Source organism: Anthonomus grandis, chromosome 3 (genome assembly GCF_022605725.1).
Source record: "Anthonomus grandis grandis chromosome 3, icAntGran1.3, whole genome shotgun sequence".
Classification (NCBI taxonomy): Eukaryota; Metazoa; Arthropoda; class Insecta; order Coleoptera; family Curculionidae; genus Anthonomus; species Anthonomus grandis.
The window spans coordinates 32,180,188-32,196,998 of record NC_065548.1 but is presented as its reverse complement, the minus strand read 5'-3'; the positions used below and the strand labels follow the sequence as shown (position 1 = coordinate 32,196,998).

At 31.2% G+C, this 16,811-nt stretch overlaps 3 protein-coding genes across 7 annotated transcripts in view; 2 read left to right on the top strand and 1 right to left on the bottom strand.

Annotated features, from left to right (window-relative positions):
* The window catches only part of LOC126734394 (DNA excision repair protein ERCC-6-like), a 30,037-nt gene extending 21,874 nt beyond the window's left edge, over positions 1–8,163 (top strand). The window contains exon 3 of the mRNA XM_050438007.1: positions 7,921–8,163. Coding sequence (XP_050293964.1) covers positions 7,921–7,942 — 22 coding nt within the window. The 3' untranslated portion in view covers positions 7,943–8,163. The remainder of the gene's footprint in view (positions 1–7,920) is intronic.
* LOC126734407 (probable cardiolipin synthase (CMP-forming)) lies at positions 1,624–9,233 on the bottom strand. Of its 3 annotated transcripts, XM_050438036.1 has the most exons (6): positions 9,085–9,216; positions 8,793–8,988; positions 2,282–2,419; positions 1,998–2,213; positions 1,786–1,946; positions 1,624–1,729 (listed from the first exon to the last, which is right to left on the bottom strand). In XM_050438036.1, the coding sequence occupies exons 1-6, from the start codon at positions 9,168–9,170 to the stop codon at positions 1,639–1,641; spliced, it is 888 nt and encodes a 295-aa protein (XP_050293993.1). In that variant the 5' UTR covers positions 9,171–9,216; the 3' UTR covers positions 1,624–1,638. The 3 variants fall into 3 exon arrangements, with proteins under 3 accessions (XP_050293993.1, XP_050293991.1, XP_050293992.1); XM_050438034.1 differs by having other exon boundaries at positions 8,793–9,233; XM_050438035.1 differs by having other exon boundaries at positions 1,786–1,943; positions 8,793–9,233.
* A 723-nt stretch (positions 9,234–9,956) lies between these two features.
* LOC126734396 (high-affinity choline transporter 1) overlaps positions 9,957–16,811 on the top strand; it is a 42,209-nt gene continuing 35,354 nt past the window's right edge. For all 3 annotated transcript variants that reach the window (XM_050438012.1, XM_050438013.1, XM_050438009.1), the window contains exon 1: positions 9,957–10,246. The gene's annotated coding sequence lies outside the window, so the exon portion shown is untranslated. The remainder of the gene's footprint in view (positions 10,247–16,811) is intronic.

The window sequence follows — 16,811 nt, the reverse complement described above, 5'->3', positions numbered from 1 at the left end:
TGGAAGCGAATTTCAGTGTGAAGTAGATATGTTGTTAATTTTGGGGGAGTGCAGAAAAAATTATAGGGAGGCTGCAGTAGTGTGGGCCGAGAGGTTTCCGGATATTCCAAAATCTCATATGGCTTTTAAGAGACTGGAGACCAGAAGTCGTATGACTGGTAGTCTAAAAAGTAAACGACGAAATCGGATTAAAACGCAAACAGATGAAAATAAGGCAGTTGCTGTATTAGGAGCAGTAGCTATTCATCCTCAAATCAGTACCAGGCGGCTTGCTTTAGATGCTGGAATTAGTCAATCATCAATTATAACAATTCTGCACCGGTACAAGTTTCATCCTTACCACATTACACTTCATCAAGAGCTTTACGGACATGATTTTGAGAATCGCATTAATTTTTGCACTTGGATTTCAACAAAAATGCGTGAAAATAACCATTTTTTGAGAAACGTTATTTTTTCTGATGAGGCTTCTTTTAATAATTGCGGGCAGGTAAGATTTAACTTATTTAAATTAGAACATATTCAAGTTTTGGTTGTTTGTTTTTCTAAAAGGTAAACAGGCACAACATGCATTACTGGGCAGCAAATAATCCTCAATGAGAACAGTACCAAATCAACATCCCTGGTCTGTGAACGTATGGTGTGGTATTTTCGAGGATAGAGTTATTGGTTCGCATTTTTTCCAAGGTCATTTAAATGGACAGGTCTACACAGAGTTTTTAAGAAATCAGTTACCTCGTCTACTAAACCAAAATTTAAATCCTAACGTATGGTTTCAGCAGGACGAAGCTCCACCCCATTATGCCATACAGGCCCGTACTTATTTAAATGAGATTTTTGAAAACAGGTGGATTGGTCGAGGTGGTCCTGTCAACTGGCCTGCTCGTTCGCCAGATTTGACCCCCCTTGACTTTTTTTTATGGGGATTTATAAAAGACAAAGTAATGGCTAGTGCACCTACAACTCCAGAGGACATGAAGAACAGGATTCGTTTTGCTTATTCATTAGTGACACCAGCAATGTTACAACGGGTACGAAACTCATGTCAAGAAAGGATAAGAAAGTGTTTGGAAGTCGAAGGCGGTCACTTCGAACAGCTCCTTAGGCATAATACATAGACGATAAATAGTTAAAAAGTAGGAAATAATTTGTTTTTATTGTAGTAGAATATTCGAATTATTTTTAAATTTAATCAAAACATTTTTGATCATAATTCCGTAACCAGCAGAACAATTTTAAAAATTTTTTGTAAACAGACTTCATATTTTATGTAGATTCGTATTTAAGAATAAAAAATACGTCATTCCATTTAAAATAAGGAAGTGACCCTCCCCCCCTCTTAGAGGGGTGAAGGGACAAATGTCAAAAATATCACAAAAAGTGCCCCCCGGTATACTTGAAATGTCACTAAAATGTCAAAAAAAAATTTGCAGCCGTTTTTGACATATCGCATTGTAACACTTTAAAAAACTCACCCTGTATATATATATATCTATATATATATATATATATATATATATATAAATCATATATATATATATAAATCATATATATATATATATATATATATATATATATATATATATATATATATATATATAATTAAAAAATAGATTGAAAGCGTATATTGTAACAAGTTTACTTGTTTGCCTTTCTTAGAATTTTATAAGTGTTTTTAGATAAAATATAGCTTAGAGCAGCTGCTATTGTCGTTCCAGCTGTTGCATACCTAAAAAAATTACATTAATTTCACTGTATGGCAGTGGCGTATGTAACCATTCTTACCATAAGCCCTGTAATGCTGGATGATTCACATAATCAAACACAGGGGCTGCGAGCGTGATGCCAACTAACAGTAACTGTACTGTTGTGTTCACTTTGCTAATAAATGTTGGTGCCAATTGAGCAGTAGCATGTGTTGCGTCAAAATATCTGACAAAAGTCTTCTAAAAAATCGCCTTAAAACTAACCTAACAGAATATTAAATTGAAACTTACTGGAGGTGGCAGGGATTTGTATCTTATAACAAAACCTGCTATTACTAAAAATAAATCCCTAGTAATTATTAAAGAAGTTAACGCAATAGGTATTAAATCTGCGTATGTAAGAGACAAAAATAAAGTGGCTATTAAGATTTTATCAGCCATAGGGTCTAGGAAACTTCCCATCTTTGAGGATTGACTTTCCCATGTTCTTGCTATCCAGCCATCTAACTAAAAATATATAAAATGATGGTGGATATGATTTTTTCGAGCTAGAATTGTATAATATAATAATATACCAAGTCAGTAACAGCAGCAAATCCAAGTACACCAAGGGCAAAGTCAAAATTGCCCTGGATAATCAGCAATCCCAAATAGGGTGATGCCACCATTCGCGCTATGCATAGAAAATTTGGTATGGTATAAATGTTTTCCTTCTGCAAATAAAAATGAATTATTCAACTGGAAAGCCATTATAAAATATTAAAATATCTTTAAGACAATAATAATAAGAAGGGTCGACGGACCAGCGTCCAACCATGCAGATCCCTGGGCGATCTTAAACATTTGAAATAAAATTAATAAAAAATATTGTTTGCAGTCAAATGTAAATCCAGAGAACAATTCAGCATAAAAATACGGTTTATAGTAAAGGGATTAAGTGGTTTAGTACGATTTTTACGACTACTCTTATCACATATTGTCATTAGCTTTGTTCTTTTAGGGAAAACTATAAGAAAATAAAATAAATTGGGACAAATTTGCGCAATACTATAGCAGTATTATAGCTTAACAAAAGGGCCAAGACATTCAACAATTTCCGAACAGCAATCCGATCTTCGTTTAAAACAACTAAGATGCAAATGTACATGGTATTCACACATGACATTAACAAATTTGGGTTTAACGTTCAAAACATCGAATTTTAAATGTGAAAAAGCTACTAATAGAGGAGAAAAAGTAATAAGGAGTAAAGTTTAAGACGACAAAATTTATATTACTTTATATACTTATATAACATAAGTTTAAAAAAATAACGACTTTGAGAATAATCCTCCCTTAACGAAAAAATGTTTTGTGTTTATTAGCGATTAGTTGAGGCAGTGGGCTTACATTGAGACAATAGTGGAGTCAAAGTCAATAACTGTTTAATCGTTACAGCGAGTTCCGACAGAACTGACCTCCTAAGAGCATCGGCTGTTCATTATACGTTATGTTCATTATATACATTAATATAATGTATGTAATGAACACTTCTGGTTGAATTTCTATATCATATGGTTGCTCAATAACGATCTGCTTTGAAATAGTTGGAATCGGTGTAAAGTTAGTTGGCTGCTGGCGTCATAAACATTTCCAAAATTCCTAGAAAATATTCCCGTTGCTTTAAGGTTGTTACTCCTTTTTCTATTAGCTGCTCTAGGGGAGCTTTATTAAACAATCCTGAAATATCGTATGATGAAATGCCTATTAAATATCTTGACCTTTTGCTGAAGTTTCACTGCTTGTAAACTCTTTTAAGCAAGGATGAAAGCGCAATGTCAAGAATTTGAAGGATCTCCTAGAAGTCAGTTTATTTTCAGGTGTGGTGAATGACCAAATATGAAAAACGCATGAATGATCCAGAAACACTCATAGCCATAATATTATCTCTTTCCGATGATATTACAGATTCAATCCGTTTTTGCTCTTTGGGAGCAATAAATTTAGTAGACTATCGTTATTCCAGTTTCGTTTACATTGTAAATCATCAGATTCACAGTTGTGTTGCATCATCAATCTCTCCAAGTTAGAATATTGTGTTAATACTAATAACTTCGGCCTTTTTAACCCTCTGATCAGGATGACGGTGTAAACATCCAACCAGGCAATTTTTCCCGCAGCTGGATTACGTTTATCGCATAAACGTACTTGTTCAACTACACTGTAACATACTTTACAAACTGTTTTCTAGTTAAGCCCTGAAATGTATGAGTCCGAAGATGATTAGCCAATATTTCTTCTTGCGCAAAATTGAACACAGTACGTATTCCAAGCTTGAGAGTTTTTGTAGCTAGCATCAGTAGCTTAAGCTAAGAAATGTATCAACCGTCCAATAAACCTTCGCGGTTGTCCGATTTCTTTTATGTAGCCTCTGAAATAAAAAAAGGAAAAATGATTTTAAAATGACGTAAACTTACGTCTTTTACATAAAAGTTTACTGTCATTTTATATTTATACTATGAAAGCTATGAAGCTGAGTGACAGCCATGCTACGCTACTATTATCCGCTGACTAAATTTAAAAAAGTATTAAACTAAAAATTAGTAATTCTACTTTAAATCAACGTAACCAGTTGGACTTATTCGCAAATTAATCTAGGGATATAATAGGCATAAAACTTCATGCTTACCTTGTCGCTATTATCTGAGTGTGAGCGAAAGACGAAGCAGTTCCTGGTGATGTAAGGCACTAACGACTCACGTTCCTAAGACTAAGTTTCTTGCTGACGGAAGTGACTCAGTATGACCACTGCATAGAGCTGAATGCATGCTTTTTACTAGAATATTATTCGGTTCAGTTTCGGCAAAATTCGAGTGCAAAATTTTCACACATGAGCATTTTTTTTATGTTTAAAGAGTTTAGGTACCGTTTGTTTTTTTTTAGATTTAGATATTCTTAATTTTGAGATTGGCTTTTGTGAGTTGTTTTTTTGAGAAAAACCATGCAATGTTGAAAATTATTTAAGTGTGTGTCTAGTGCCAATATAAAAATAGCATAAAAAAACACTTAAGAAAAATTACATTTCCAAAAAAGACGGATGATATGGATTTTGCGAAATTAAAGCCCTTGCTTGCAAATATATGAACAACCTAAATGGAAACCTAAGAACAAATACCGATAAATTTCAGGTGTGGCAAACTTTTTATGGAAAGTAACAATGTTCCTGGTGCAAAAAAAGCCCTAGCGAGTTTGTATCTTTCCGCTGCCTTAACTTTTCATCTTTCCGCCGCATTGATGCCCGCGTTTAAATTACATTCTATTTAAAAGTGCGGGTCGCTATAAAAAAAAATTTAAATTTAGCGGCTTTTGTCAAAACTGGCAAAAAATGGTCGGGTTTTTTGCAAAATTAGTAGATTTGGATATATATTTTTCACTAAGAGTGGCGGAAAGCCAAATTTTATCACGACGAGGGTGTTATCACGCACTAAATCACTCACTATGGGACGTGATTAATCGTTAGAATAACCCTGTATTAGATTAGTTTTGTCAACAAATAGATGACAACCTGAGGTGAGGTTAGGTGTGGTGTTGTCAGTTCTGTCGTCAACTGCGTTTTTTCACTTTGCAGCTTAAGCCTTGTCCTCAGTTAAATAAAACAATGCAATTTAATAACATTTAAATTGGAGAACTAAATAAACTAAATATAATTCTGAAACGTTTTGTATTAAATTTTCAGTATATGGTATAACTATTATATGTGCATGCATTTTCTTAATTATTTTCATAATTTATAATTTAAGACGGTAACAGTAACATGCATATACATAAATGCAATTAAAATATTGAAAGATTTTTATTATCACAGTACTATAATAATATTCCAAAAAATATATCCTTTGGTGTAACACTTAAATAAAAAAAGTTTAATGTTTTGCTGAAGATGCTAATATCGTTAGCGAAACAGGTATCCAGAATAAATTAAATTGATTTGGTAAAGTGGTAAAACTGTTTTTCTACTAATTAGTAAAGAATAGATAAGTCTGTTCTATTCTATAATAATGAATATACTGTTAAATTTGTATTTGTATGAAATACATATACACATGTTTCATTATTTATGATCGAGTATTTTTTTAATCAATAAAAATTAATTAAAAGAATAAAACAGATTACAGGTAAATTTAAAATAGCAGCAAATAGTCAGCACAGATAGTCCGAACAAATGTTATTCTTGTAATTATTTTAAGTTATATTATAAAAATTAAATTCATTTGACTATTTATGTTAGTTTTTTAATTTTTTTTAAATGTTTTTTTTGTAAATATCTTCATTTTTTCTTTTGAACCTCCATGGAATACCTATTTTAACTACAGCCTTAACAATTACCTTAATGAACATATTTCTCTTCCTAACACAAGTAAAAACACTAAAATTTGTATCCTACAAAAAAACTACTGTAACCAAGTTCACCTAAATCCGGTAGGTAATAAAATACGTAAAATTTAAGCACTCGTCCAAAATCTCAATTAATGATGTAAAACAACAACTATTCAGCCATATTAAAATTCACATGTTCATGTTGAGCAAGGATTGCACTGTTGTCGTACTTAATTATAATTTTAGAAATACTAGAGAATTGGACACAAGCTATCCCGTATTTTTGCTCTACTTTTAAAAATACTTTGCAACTAGTTTTAAAAATGTATCATGTAATTTTAGTCTAAGTTTATTATTTGTAAATAAATTTAAAAACAGAGTCCGATAACATGGAAAGGACTCCATCAGAGCTTCATCCTTCTTGTATCAGATTTCCATTGATTCACCAGATTATTATATTGTTATATCAGATTTCTTGCTGTTTGGCATTAAATCTAATAATAATAATAATAATAATAAGAATGTTAACAACAATAATAAAGATCTTTTATTGTAAATCAACCAAATTACCAATAAAATTAACTAAATTTTCACAAATGGCCACAATGAATGAGATTGCCTGACTTTGTAAAAATGTCACTCAAAAATGTTCTTCCATCTAGCAACAACTCTATGAGTCATAATAACTTTAAATTCTTATTTTTCCCAAATAATAATAAGAAATCTAAATGAAAATGGCAAACTATATAAGAGAAACAAAAAAGCAAGCATCTTGTCTTCTTTGCAAAGATATATTGATGTGAAGGCAATTTTTAGTTGATTCGAAATAATATGTAAATCAAAATTTATTCGAGTAACTGCTTGATTACTTCATCCAGAGCGAACAAAAGGTACTGTTGTTTTGGTTTGTATCTCATCTGCATAATAATGGTAATTGCAAGACAAAAGGACCAAAGGAAAATCAGACATTTATACAGAATACAATATAGGGCCCAAAATTAATCCCTGTGGAACCCCCAGAATAGTTCTAAAAAGCTAGATATTTGCCCCTCCCAAAAAGTGCTTGCTTTCTGCAAAGACAAGAAAATTGAATTCCAGTTGCTTTATTTAAATAAAGTATAATGAATAATGAAAAAAAAATAATAATTTTTAAAAATCCAATAAAATTAAGAATTGAAAGACCAGTGTATGATTAAAAGTGTCACAGTTTGCTATAATCAAGAGTATTAAAACTGTTAAATGACCTTCATTAGTAGGTGAGGTAGGTATATATTGTTACATGTTATAGGTTAAATGTTGACTGGCCCAAATTGATTTGATGTGTCTGGAGTATGTAATTTATGTATGTATGTATAAATCTTGCTTTTTTTTATTATATGTGTTATGTAAGGTAGTAAGTAAGATAACCACAGTTTAATTGTTGTAATATTTATGTTATCAACTCCTGCCTTAGGCTTAAGTGTTGGTATTATTTAAAAAAAATCCATGTCAGGCACCCGATAAAATGTTAGGTCAGTTGTAAATAGATTTTTTTATTGTTATTATAGAAGTTATATAGTTCGTTATTAAATGGAGAGTTTAATTAATTTTTTATTAAATATTAGAAGTTCAGCAACTTGAACTGAATTTATAAAGTCACAAACAGTGTCTTCCACATTCTTTAGGTTAGCTGATAAATCATTGTTAACTTTTGAAAAGTTTTTTCAGATCAAAAAGAAAATAATTCATCAAATGAAGGCTTGGTTTTTTGATGAAACACTTATTCATTTCACTTATGAAATAACAGGAGAATTGTTTGTGTGGAAAAGTTTTTTCTGACCAGTGGTCTATGCGCCTCAAATACATTTATTTATTGTAGACTTTACAAACGCCAAGGGTAGGTAATTACATGTAAAGTGTTAAAGAAAAAAGGAAAGAGAAAAAAAAAATACTAGCCTAATAACAAAGAACAAAAAAAAATACACAAGCCGAACCTCAGAATGTAGCAACAGCAATCTAAGTACAGCCTGTATCTGTTTGGACCTCACTGGAACAGTCAACATTCTGCTGTAGAAACTACTACAGGGATTAACATGAAATACTTTCTGCTTGTTTCTTAATTTAACATTTGTTACATAAATAATTAATATAATTTATAAGATGACAATCTTTGTACTTATACTATTAATACTATTTATAATAAAATACAGAAATCATAGGCTAAGTTTTTTTTTTCTAAGAGATTTAGAATTACCTAATGATTTTATGCACAGAATTGTCTAAGATTTTGTATGGCTATGCACTATGTTTTGTTAATATAAAGTTAGTAACAGTTTCAAAATTATTTTATTTAAAAAGACATTATTTTTAATTACTCATGTGGTGCATAAAAAAATAAAACTTAAATAATTTTTAATGAAATATCCAGAGAAAAAAACACTTATTTTATATGTAATTTCTTGTATTATTATCTCTTTAAATAGTATAACTATCAGTTATATTAAACTTGTTTTGTAAGCTTTTATTGATGTTTGCATACCCCAAACCACACTAATTTTTTTTGTTTATTAAAAGCTAAGTCATTTTTTCATTCAAAAAAGGTTTATCTATCAATTTTCTTTTTTACATGAAAATTATTCCTACTCAACATAAAAATGTAATGTTTTTATAGTCTGATTGTAGCATGTTAGATGGATTTAGGACTCTCACCAAAGCCCATGCTGTGGGCATTAAGTGAATGACTCCCCTTACCTCTACTATTTCCTCCACTCTTTCCTTAACTTTTGATTTAGTGTCTTTTAAGTCCTGCAAAATAACATATCCTTGTTCCTTTAGTTGTTGTTGTGTATCTCTGAGTTTCTCCTTATTTAGCCTGATATAAGCCTTAATTTCATCTTTACGTTTAGTTAATTCTGTCCCAGAACTATTCTGATCTGTGGCTAAGCTCCTGCAAGTGCAACTCTTCAATCTTTTTAGGAGAAATTTTGTATTTATTAGCTCACAACTGGTACTATAATTATAGGTGGTTGAATGAATAACATACGAGGGACAATTGCGGAAAAGCAATCGAAAATGGTAAAACTCTGTATTAACTATAGTTTTAATTATAAATTGTTTTAGAGTGTTCATGATTAAGTATTATAAAGAAACTTAAAACTTTTAAAATTAAAAACTATTTTAGGTTAGGTTTGGTTTTCTTCATCTTCTTCAACCCTATATATATATATACAATTTTTATAATACAATTTTTATTTGCGCCATCTAGTCGGAAACGACGAAACCTCAATAATTCTGCGGTTAATTCTCCCTACAGTGTTCCTTATTTTAGGTAGAGCGTCATCTCTTACTGTCCTCATGAAGTGGAAATGTAATAATATTAGTAGTCTTAGAGATGTCTGTATTAATTTTGATGAATTTAATAGGGCCTGAATATATAGGTATTATATAAGCTTATCATAAATCTAATAAACAAAAGAAATATTGTAATTTTGCAATAGAGCGTCGGCGGCTTAAAAATGTTTATGGGGAAATTATTGTTCAAATAATTATATATATAATTTGATATATACTTAAATAAATAGAACAAGTTAGAACGACAATACTATATAATGTATATATTACATAATTCATTAATTTTGAATGAGGCTCGACAATTTCCTCTTTTTTTGTATATTTAGATTCATTAAGTTTTTACTTTAGGCTTTTTTCTTTTCATACTATTCTATTTAAGAAATTAATTATAAAACAGTTACAACACCCCTTGCCTCTCGACACCCCTCTTTCATCCCCACCACCGTTATGTCCTTGTATGACCTTGTGTGGGTTAATATCGAACTCCGCCCATCCAAAACCGCCCAGCCAATAGGCCACGTGTACATCCTGTTACGTCACACGGCCCAAATCGATAACCGGACTTTCTGGAGTTCAGTCCGGGCGAAACTTCTAACGGAGCATATAAATTTTATTTGAAAATTGTATTTTTTTTCTTAAATACTTGGTGCGGTGGTTCAGTACGGATGGTACGAAGGGACGGCTCGGTAAATGTTGGGTCTAAAGTTTAGGACGCGAAACTCGCCCTCACAAAAAACCTCGTTGAGGTGGGGCGATTGCTGTTTGAATCACCTCGTTCGAAACTCGAAAGTAGTCCATATATAGAAAGGTGATCCTAGTATTGGAAATAACATATTTGGTTTTTCGCATTTGCGGTAAATATTTAATTTTATATTATACTTTAAGATTAAATGTTTGTTCAGATCAGAAATTGGAATATTCTGAGTTTTCTCACTTAACATTACAAACTACAGTCTCACTTATTTGTCTTATCTGTGTAAAAAAAGAAACTTACACATTCCTCATAATTATATAAGTCCTTTAAAAGTAACAAAAGATTATTATTAGCCAAAATGACTGTTACCTCCTTTTGTAAAGATTCGCTTTTAAACCCAAATTCATGTGACCCACTTCCGCGTTTGGATAGAAAGTCGATCATTAAATTTTGTATTCAAAAATTTTAGCATTATTCCAAATATCAAACACAATTTTGATAGAAAAATTCAGGCGCTCTGAGATACATTTGTTGTTTTTTAAAAAATGAAAGAAACATTCGCAGTTTGAATTTAATTTGTTCTTTTGTTACTTGATTTTATAGATGCAGTCATGAATTCAATATTCGAAGGCGTTTAAGATGCGAATCTTAAATGCTCAGTGGGCGAAGTACGCCTTGATTAGTTCAGAAGTTTTTAACAGGAAGGCATTTGTGTTATGATGGTCTACGGTTTTTTTTTCCTTGTTTTTGTTATAGTAGACTCGTTTTAACAAAATTTTTTTAAATTTGAATATTCAAAGGTTTGTAGAAAATAGGATTTATTAATTTTAAGGAGCGTGTTAAAAAATGCAAATTGTAAACTTTAAAATTCAAAATTTAGCAAATGGCTTTCTCAGAAATTCGCTTTAAAAAGTATTTCATAATAAAAAAAACTTCTTTGGATTAAAGGAAAACGGCAAATAAAAAAATTTAGCAAGAGATGGCAGGGTCATTCGGATACTAGACAACGAACAACTTTAATAGTTTGATTTGTTGTTTCTAATCGTTATCACGTTATCAAACGTCATTACGTCAAAGATAGAAATGAATACTAAAAACTAAAAATTATCCATAAAAATTACTGGGCTTGTTCTTTAACTCCATTTTTGAAATTTATTGAATTATCGTTACATGTAATTGTATTGTCCAAATACTTCTAATAGCTGATACTTTTCTGTATATGTTCATAGATTTCCTATAATTCATCGATGTTTCCAGAGAACTACGGCGTAATCACAAAAAAAAATTTCGGCGATTTACAAAGTTGAATATACCCTCTCCTCCCCTTATTAATTTAAACACTAGCTAGCCATCGTTGTTATACGACTTAAGACAGTATTTTTTTCCTTTTTGTTTGGTCTTCCGAAAGTAATAGAACATAGAACAACAGTAGATTCCTTATATCAAAATAATGTGATTAAGGTCAACTTGCCTTATCCTAACTTAGTAACTGAAATACAGGGTGTCAAAGTATTATTTGATTTATCGTTTTTTTCTCATAGGTCCTGAACCAAATGACATACTGACATGAAATTTAGAACATCTGAGTCTTTTAGAAGGAAAAATAAAATTTCGTAAAACAGTTTTCGTGTTTTCGGCGCTCGTTGCGTTAGTTTTTTTAAATCCCCTAACTTTTTTGCAGCTCCGTATAAGTAACAAAATAATTTTCTTTTTTAATATTACATAAAAAATTTATACCTTAATAAAGTCGCTAGGTGCAACCATTTTCGCAATGATCGCACTTTTAGGTTTTCATAATATCTGAATGACTTAAATTTACTAGATTTTTAGCAATGCAATCCTAAATAAAATAAAATTAATACCTAAGATTATTGATATTTATGTAAAATTATATTAGAATACAACAAATAACAAATTACTGCCGTATTTTAAAAAGAAGATCCTCATTATTATTTAACATATTGCCAGAATTTACAATTTTTACATTTAGTTCATTTATATTATTTATAGTACTATCATAAACAATTGATTTCAAATATCGCCAAATACAGAAGTCCATGGGGTTTAAGTCTGGACTACGCGCAGGCCAAAGCAAAGGTGTCCTCCACGGCCAATCCAACATTCGGGATATTGTTCATCAAAGTAATTGCGTACCTGTCGAGGAAAATGCGCTGGCGCCCTATTTTGCATAAAATACATGTTCTGCCTAAAATTTAATGGTATATCTTCTAAAAGAAGTCCAAGTTAATTTCGTAAGAAATTTAAGTACGAGTCTCCGTTCAAATTAGGTGGTAGTACTTGGAGGCCTATTATGTGGTTTCTAATAATACCACTCCAAATGTATTTTCAGTATCCCACATATGAGCATTTTTAAAGTTAAATACGCTGCGTGTAAGCAAAACACATGACTTGCTTACACCCGTAGCTGCCGCTATTCGCCTAGTACTTAATCCGAGATTTTCGGTTACGCGGACTAAAATTTCTTCTTTCTGTTCTTGGGAAATATTTTTTGGGCGGCCCAAAATAAGCATTTTCGGTCGAAATGATCCAGTTTCTCCTAGTCGGCTATAAATTCTTTGGAATAATTTATGGTTTGGTTGTTGTCTATCTGGAAATATTTCCTGATACCTGCGTCTGCGTGCATTAAAATTTACTTGCGCGTGAATAAAAAGCATATCACGCATCTCCAAATTGGTAAACAAATTATGCCTAGGCATTACTTAAAATGATTAAACTTAAGAGAAAAACTTATTTACTCATTTTAAAAGTTTTATATGATACTCAAAAAGTTTGACATAAATAATACAAACACTTTAAATAAAGTAGATATAAATAAAGTAGTATATAAATATTATTTTAAATAGTTATTTGAAAAATGGTGATATGTCGAAAATGGTTGCTCCTAGCGACTTTAATAAGGTATAAATTTTTTATGTTAAATTAAAAAAGCAACTTATTTTGTTACTTCTTAAACCGATATACGGGGCTGAAAAAAAGTTAGGGGTTCTAAAAAAGTAAAAACTAACGCAACGAGGGCCCTCTACCGAAAATTGTATACGAAAATTTATTTTTCTTTTTAAAGGACTTGTATGTTTTAAATTTCATGTCAGTATGTCAATTGGTTCAGCTCCTATGAGAAAAAAACGATAAATCATATACTTTGACACTTTGTATTTTAGTTACTATTAAAGTTAGGATAAGGTAAGTTGACCTCAATCACATTATTTTGACGTAAGGAATCTACTGTAATTCTATGTCCCATTAGTTTCGGGACACCCTGTAGAAATAGAATTTATTCATTAATATATATATATTCACAAATATATATATTCATATATATACCATATATATAACCCAACCCATGTAAATTTTAAGGGGGTCAATTATTGGCTTCCCTGTATATTTTATAGAAAAAATGTTAAATAACTTTTTGAAGAGACCAATCCGGCAAACCCCTGTGCAAAGTTTTAAAAAATTTTAATAAGCGAATATTGAATTATTCAATTAAATATAATTGCAAAATTAGCAAATTTTCAGTTTAGGCAAAACCAAACGGGCACCAGTAAAATGAATATTGTCACTGACGTGAGGATCGTATCCATAAATCATATCGATCGTGTCAATAAATCAGTGACAGTCGATATTTGAAAACAAGTATGAATTATTCAATCGACGAAAAAATAGCCATAATTAAGTGGCATTATGCGGGAAACAGTTTTAGAGTAGTATCTGAAATGTTTTCAGTTTATTTTCCCACCAAGCCCATTCCGTCCATTTCAACTATTAAACGTATTGTCAATAAGTTCGAGTCCAAAGGTAAAGTCGAAATTATACCCATTTGTAGTTACGTCATCCAGGTGAGAAAAAACGTATGGCGTAGATATTTTTGCCAATCAATATTAGGTTAGAACCTTTACCATCGCCTTCAGAAATTAATAGTCTGCTATGTATTTTTATACGTTCAGAAATTGACAAATGATTTATTTTAGCAGCATATTATTATATTTTTATATTCGTGTATATACTTTCATACCCAAAAAATTTAAAAAAATCTTGTAGTATTTATTGTATTATTAACAAACTTAACAATTAACAAATATTATTATAATTAATCATAAATAATGGGACATAAACAACAAGTCTGAAACGGAATTGAACTTCAAATTGAGAATGTGATAAAGCGAGCCGCAGATGCAACAAAATTGAGCACAACAACGATCGCAAATATAAAGAAGAATGGGATAAAATCAGATCAGGATTACGCTGCTCATATATTTTCCAAGCAAAAGACCGCAAAAACCAAATCTACAACATATTTGAAAAGTAGAATTCCGCACGAGCAGTAGACGTAACAAAACCGAGCTTACAAAAATTGTGAATAATGGTATAAAATTATTTTAACTCACTGGGAAAAATTTAAATACTGACAATTTAATTTACTTGTTCATGAAAAAAATGCTGCTTGAAGGAATATGTTAACACATTAAAATGAAAATATCATTCCAAAAAATAAAACATACAAACTCAAAAAAACACGCCATATTGCATTACCAAGATAATGAAATTGCAACGATATGATTGAATACTTTAACGACGATCATAAAATAAAATTTGCTAGAACAAAAAAGCTTAATCAATCTGGTCAGTATTGTCAGAGTCAGAACTGAAATCAGAAATATTGTCTTCGTCATCGTCGTCTTCTTCAGTCGTAATCACAAGTGGCAGAATGTCATAGGCATCACACACTTGTATTGCCTCCCAAGCCTTTTCAATTACCTTTTCTGTATGAAAAACATATTTTTGTCAATGATCTATAGAAATTCCGTTTATTACCCTTTCCCATGTAGTCAGAACTTCTGAAAGTGACCCCTTAAAATTGAAAATATATTGATCATATTTTCGTTTACATTTCGACCATACCATTTCAATTGCATTTAACTGGTATAAAGGCAATTAATATGGTGGCAGTCGCAAAATTTTGTGTCCTAAAGGTTTAACATATTCATCAAGGAAGTACTTTTTTCACTAGGGCAGTTTCTGCATGCAATACTCCATATTTTATCTTTCATGCCTTTTTCTGGAAAGCCAATATTCTTTTTCTTCAACCATTCGGTCAGTCTCTGCTTTGTCCAAGATTTTCTCGGGATTTCTTCTAATAAACCAGAATGGTAACTTGATTGTCAATGATTATAAATGACTTTGGGGGAAGACTTGGAACCAGCTGAGTTTTAAACCAGTTTTTTTCCTGTTCATATTGTCATGATAATCTCCCGTCTTTAATCCACTCTTGAATATTAAATTTGCACCCTTGATGAAGCCATCTTTGGTTCCGGCGTGGACCACGATATAACGATGACCTTAAAAATAAAAGATAATTCAATTCTCTTCTTTTAGAAATCATTCTTTCTGAACATAAATTTAATATAATTAATAAGTAATGTTCCATGCACATACGAGTAGTGTATGGAGTTAAATTCCCTCATATTGTCTTAGAGAGAAATTATATGAAACTATGAAACAGATGAAATTATGAAGTTAGAGGGCCCTTACAAGGGCAATATGTTTTATTCAAAAAAAAAAACTAAAAAGAACCAGATAATTTTTACCTTCACTGTTTTTCCTTGAATCCGTGTGCTTGTGTCATCTTGCCAGCTACTACGAAATGATCCCTTGCTAAAAATCCACGTCTCGTCAATGAAAACTGGAGTAAAACCTTCCGGACCTACATTTCTATTTTTGATATACTCCCTTAAAAAATTGATTCTTTTATGAACAATATTTGGCAAGTCCATCTAATATTTTTTGTTATTTGATTTTTTCCACTTGAAGGCTATACTATTGATCCATCTTCTAAAGGAGTTAATGGAAAACTCAAAATATTCAATTTCTTCCCTGAACTTTTCTCTTATTGTTGCCAATATTACATATTCTTTTCTGGCGTACATAGAATAAATTGTGTCCCGAATTCTATGTTTCAAATATGTTGTAATTTTGGTTTTTGCTGTCTTTTGCTTGGAAGATATACGGGCTACGTAATCCTGATCTGATTTTATCCCATTCTTCTTTATATTTGCGATCGTTGTTGTGCTCAATTTTGTTGCATCTGCGGCTCGCTGTATCACATTCTCAATTTGAAGTGCAATTCCGGGGTCCGTTAAAGTTAAAGGGACGTCTAAAAAACGATTTTTTTTTGAAAATTTTTACATAGAATGTTGAGTTTGAACAGTTTATTGATAAAAAAGTGAGGATGAAGTAAAAAAATGCAAAATTTTAAAAATTATAAAGGATTTTCTACTTACGTATGATTCACAATTACACTCTATTTGCGACTAGGCATCACGTTGATCATTATATATGCTATTAATTTAAATTTAAAGCCTTAAGTAACAAAATTCTGCAACTTAGAAGGATTTACATCACTTCTTTAGGTGATAAACACAAATTTCCATTCACACGCAAATCAGGAATATCAAATATGTAAATACGAATTTATTCATAAATAAAAAAAACTGTCAAAATGTCACATATTTATTGGGAGTGGCTACTGTACTAGTACGATTATCGTAATTTTCTGTCCTGTCTCATTATAGGTAAGTATTTGTTAATTTATATAATCATAAAATATGGGGCTACCGCCCCGTGTGCGCATACAAAGTGGGCGCACATGGGGCGGCAGCCCCGTGTGCGCACATGGGACTGTGTGGTTGGCGCACATGTGGAGTTGG

What these genes read in the sequence shown, in the direction of transcription:
- LOC126734407 (XM_050438034.1), bottom strand. Translation starts at nt 9,170, where the DNA reads ATGAACACTCTAAAACAATTTATAATTAAAACTATAGTTAATACAGAG. An exon ending in TTGCTGCTGTTACTGACTTG is followed by an intron (nt 2,214 to 2,281) that starts GTATATTATTAT and finishes ATATATTTTTAG; the next exon opens with TTAGATGGCTGGATAGCAAG. An exon ending in ACAAATCCCTGCCACCTCCA is followed by an intron (nt 1,947 to 1,997) that starts GTAAGTTTCAAT and finishes GCGATTTTTTAG; the next exon opens with AAGACTTTTGTCAGATATTT.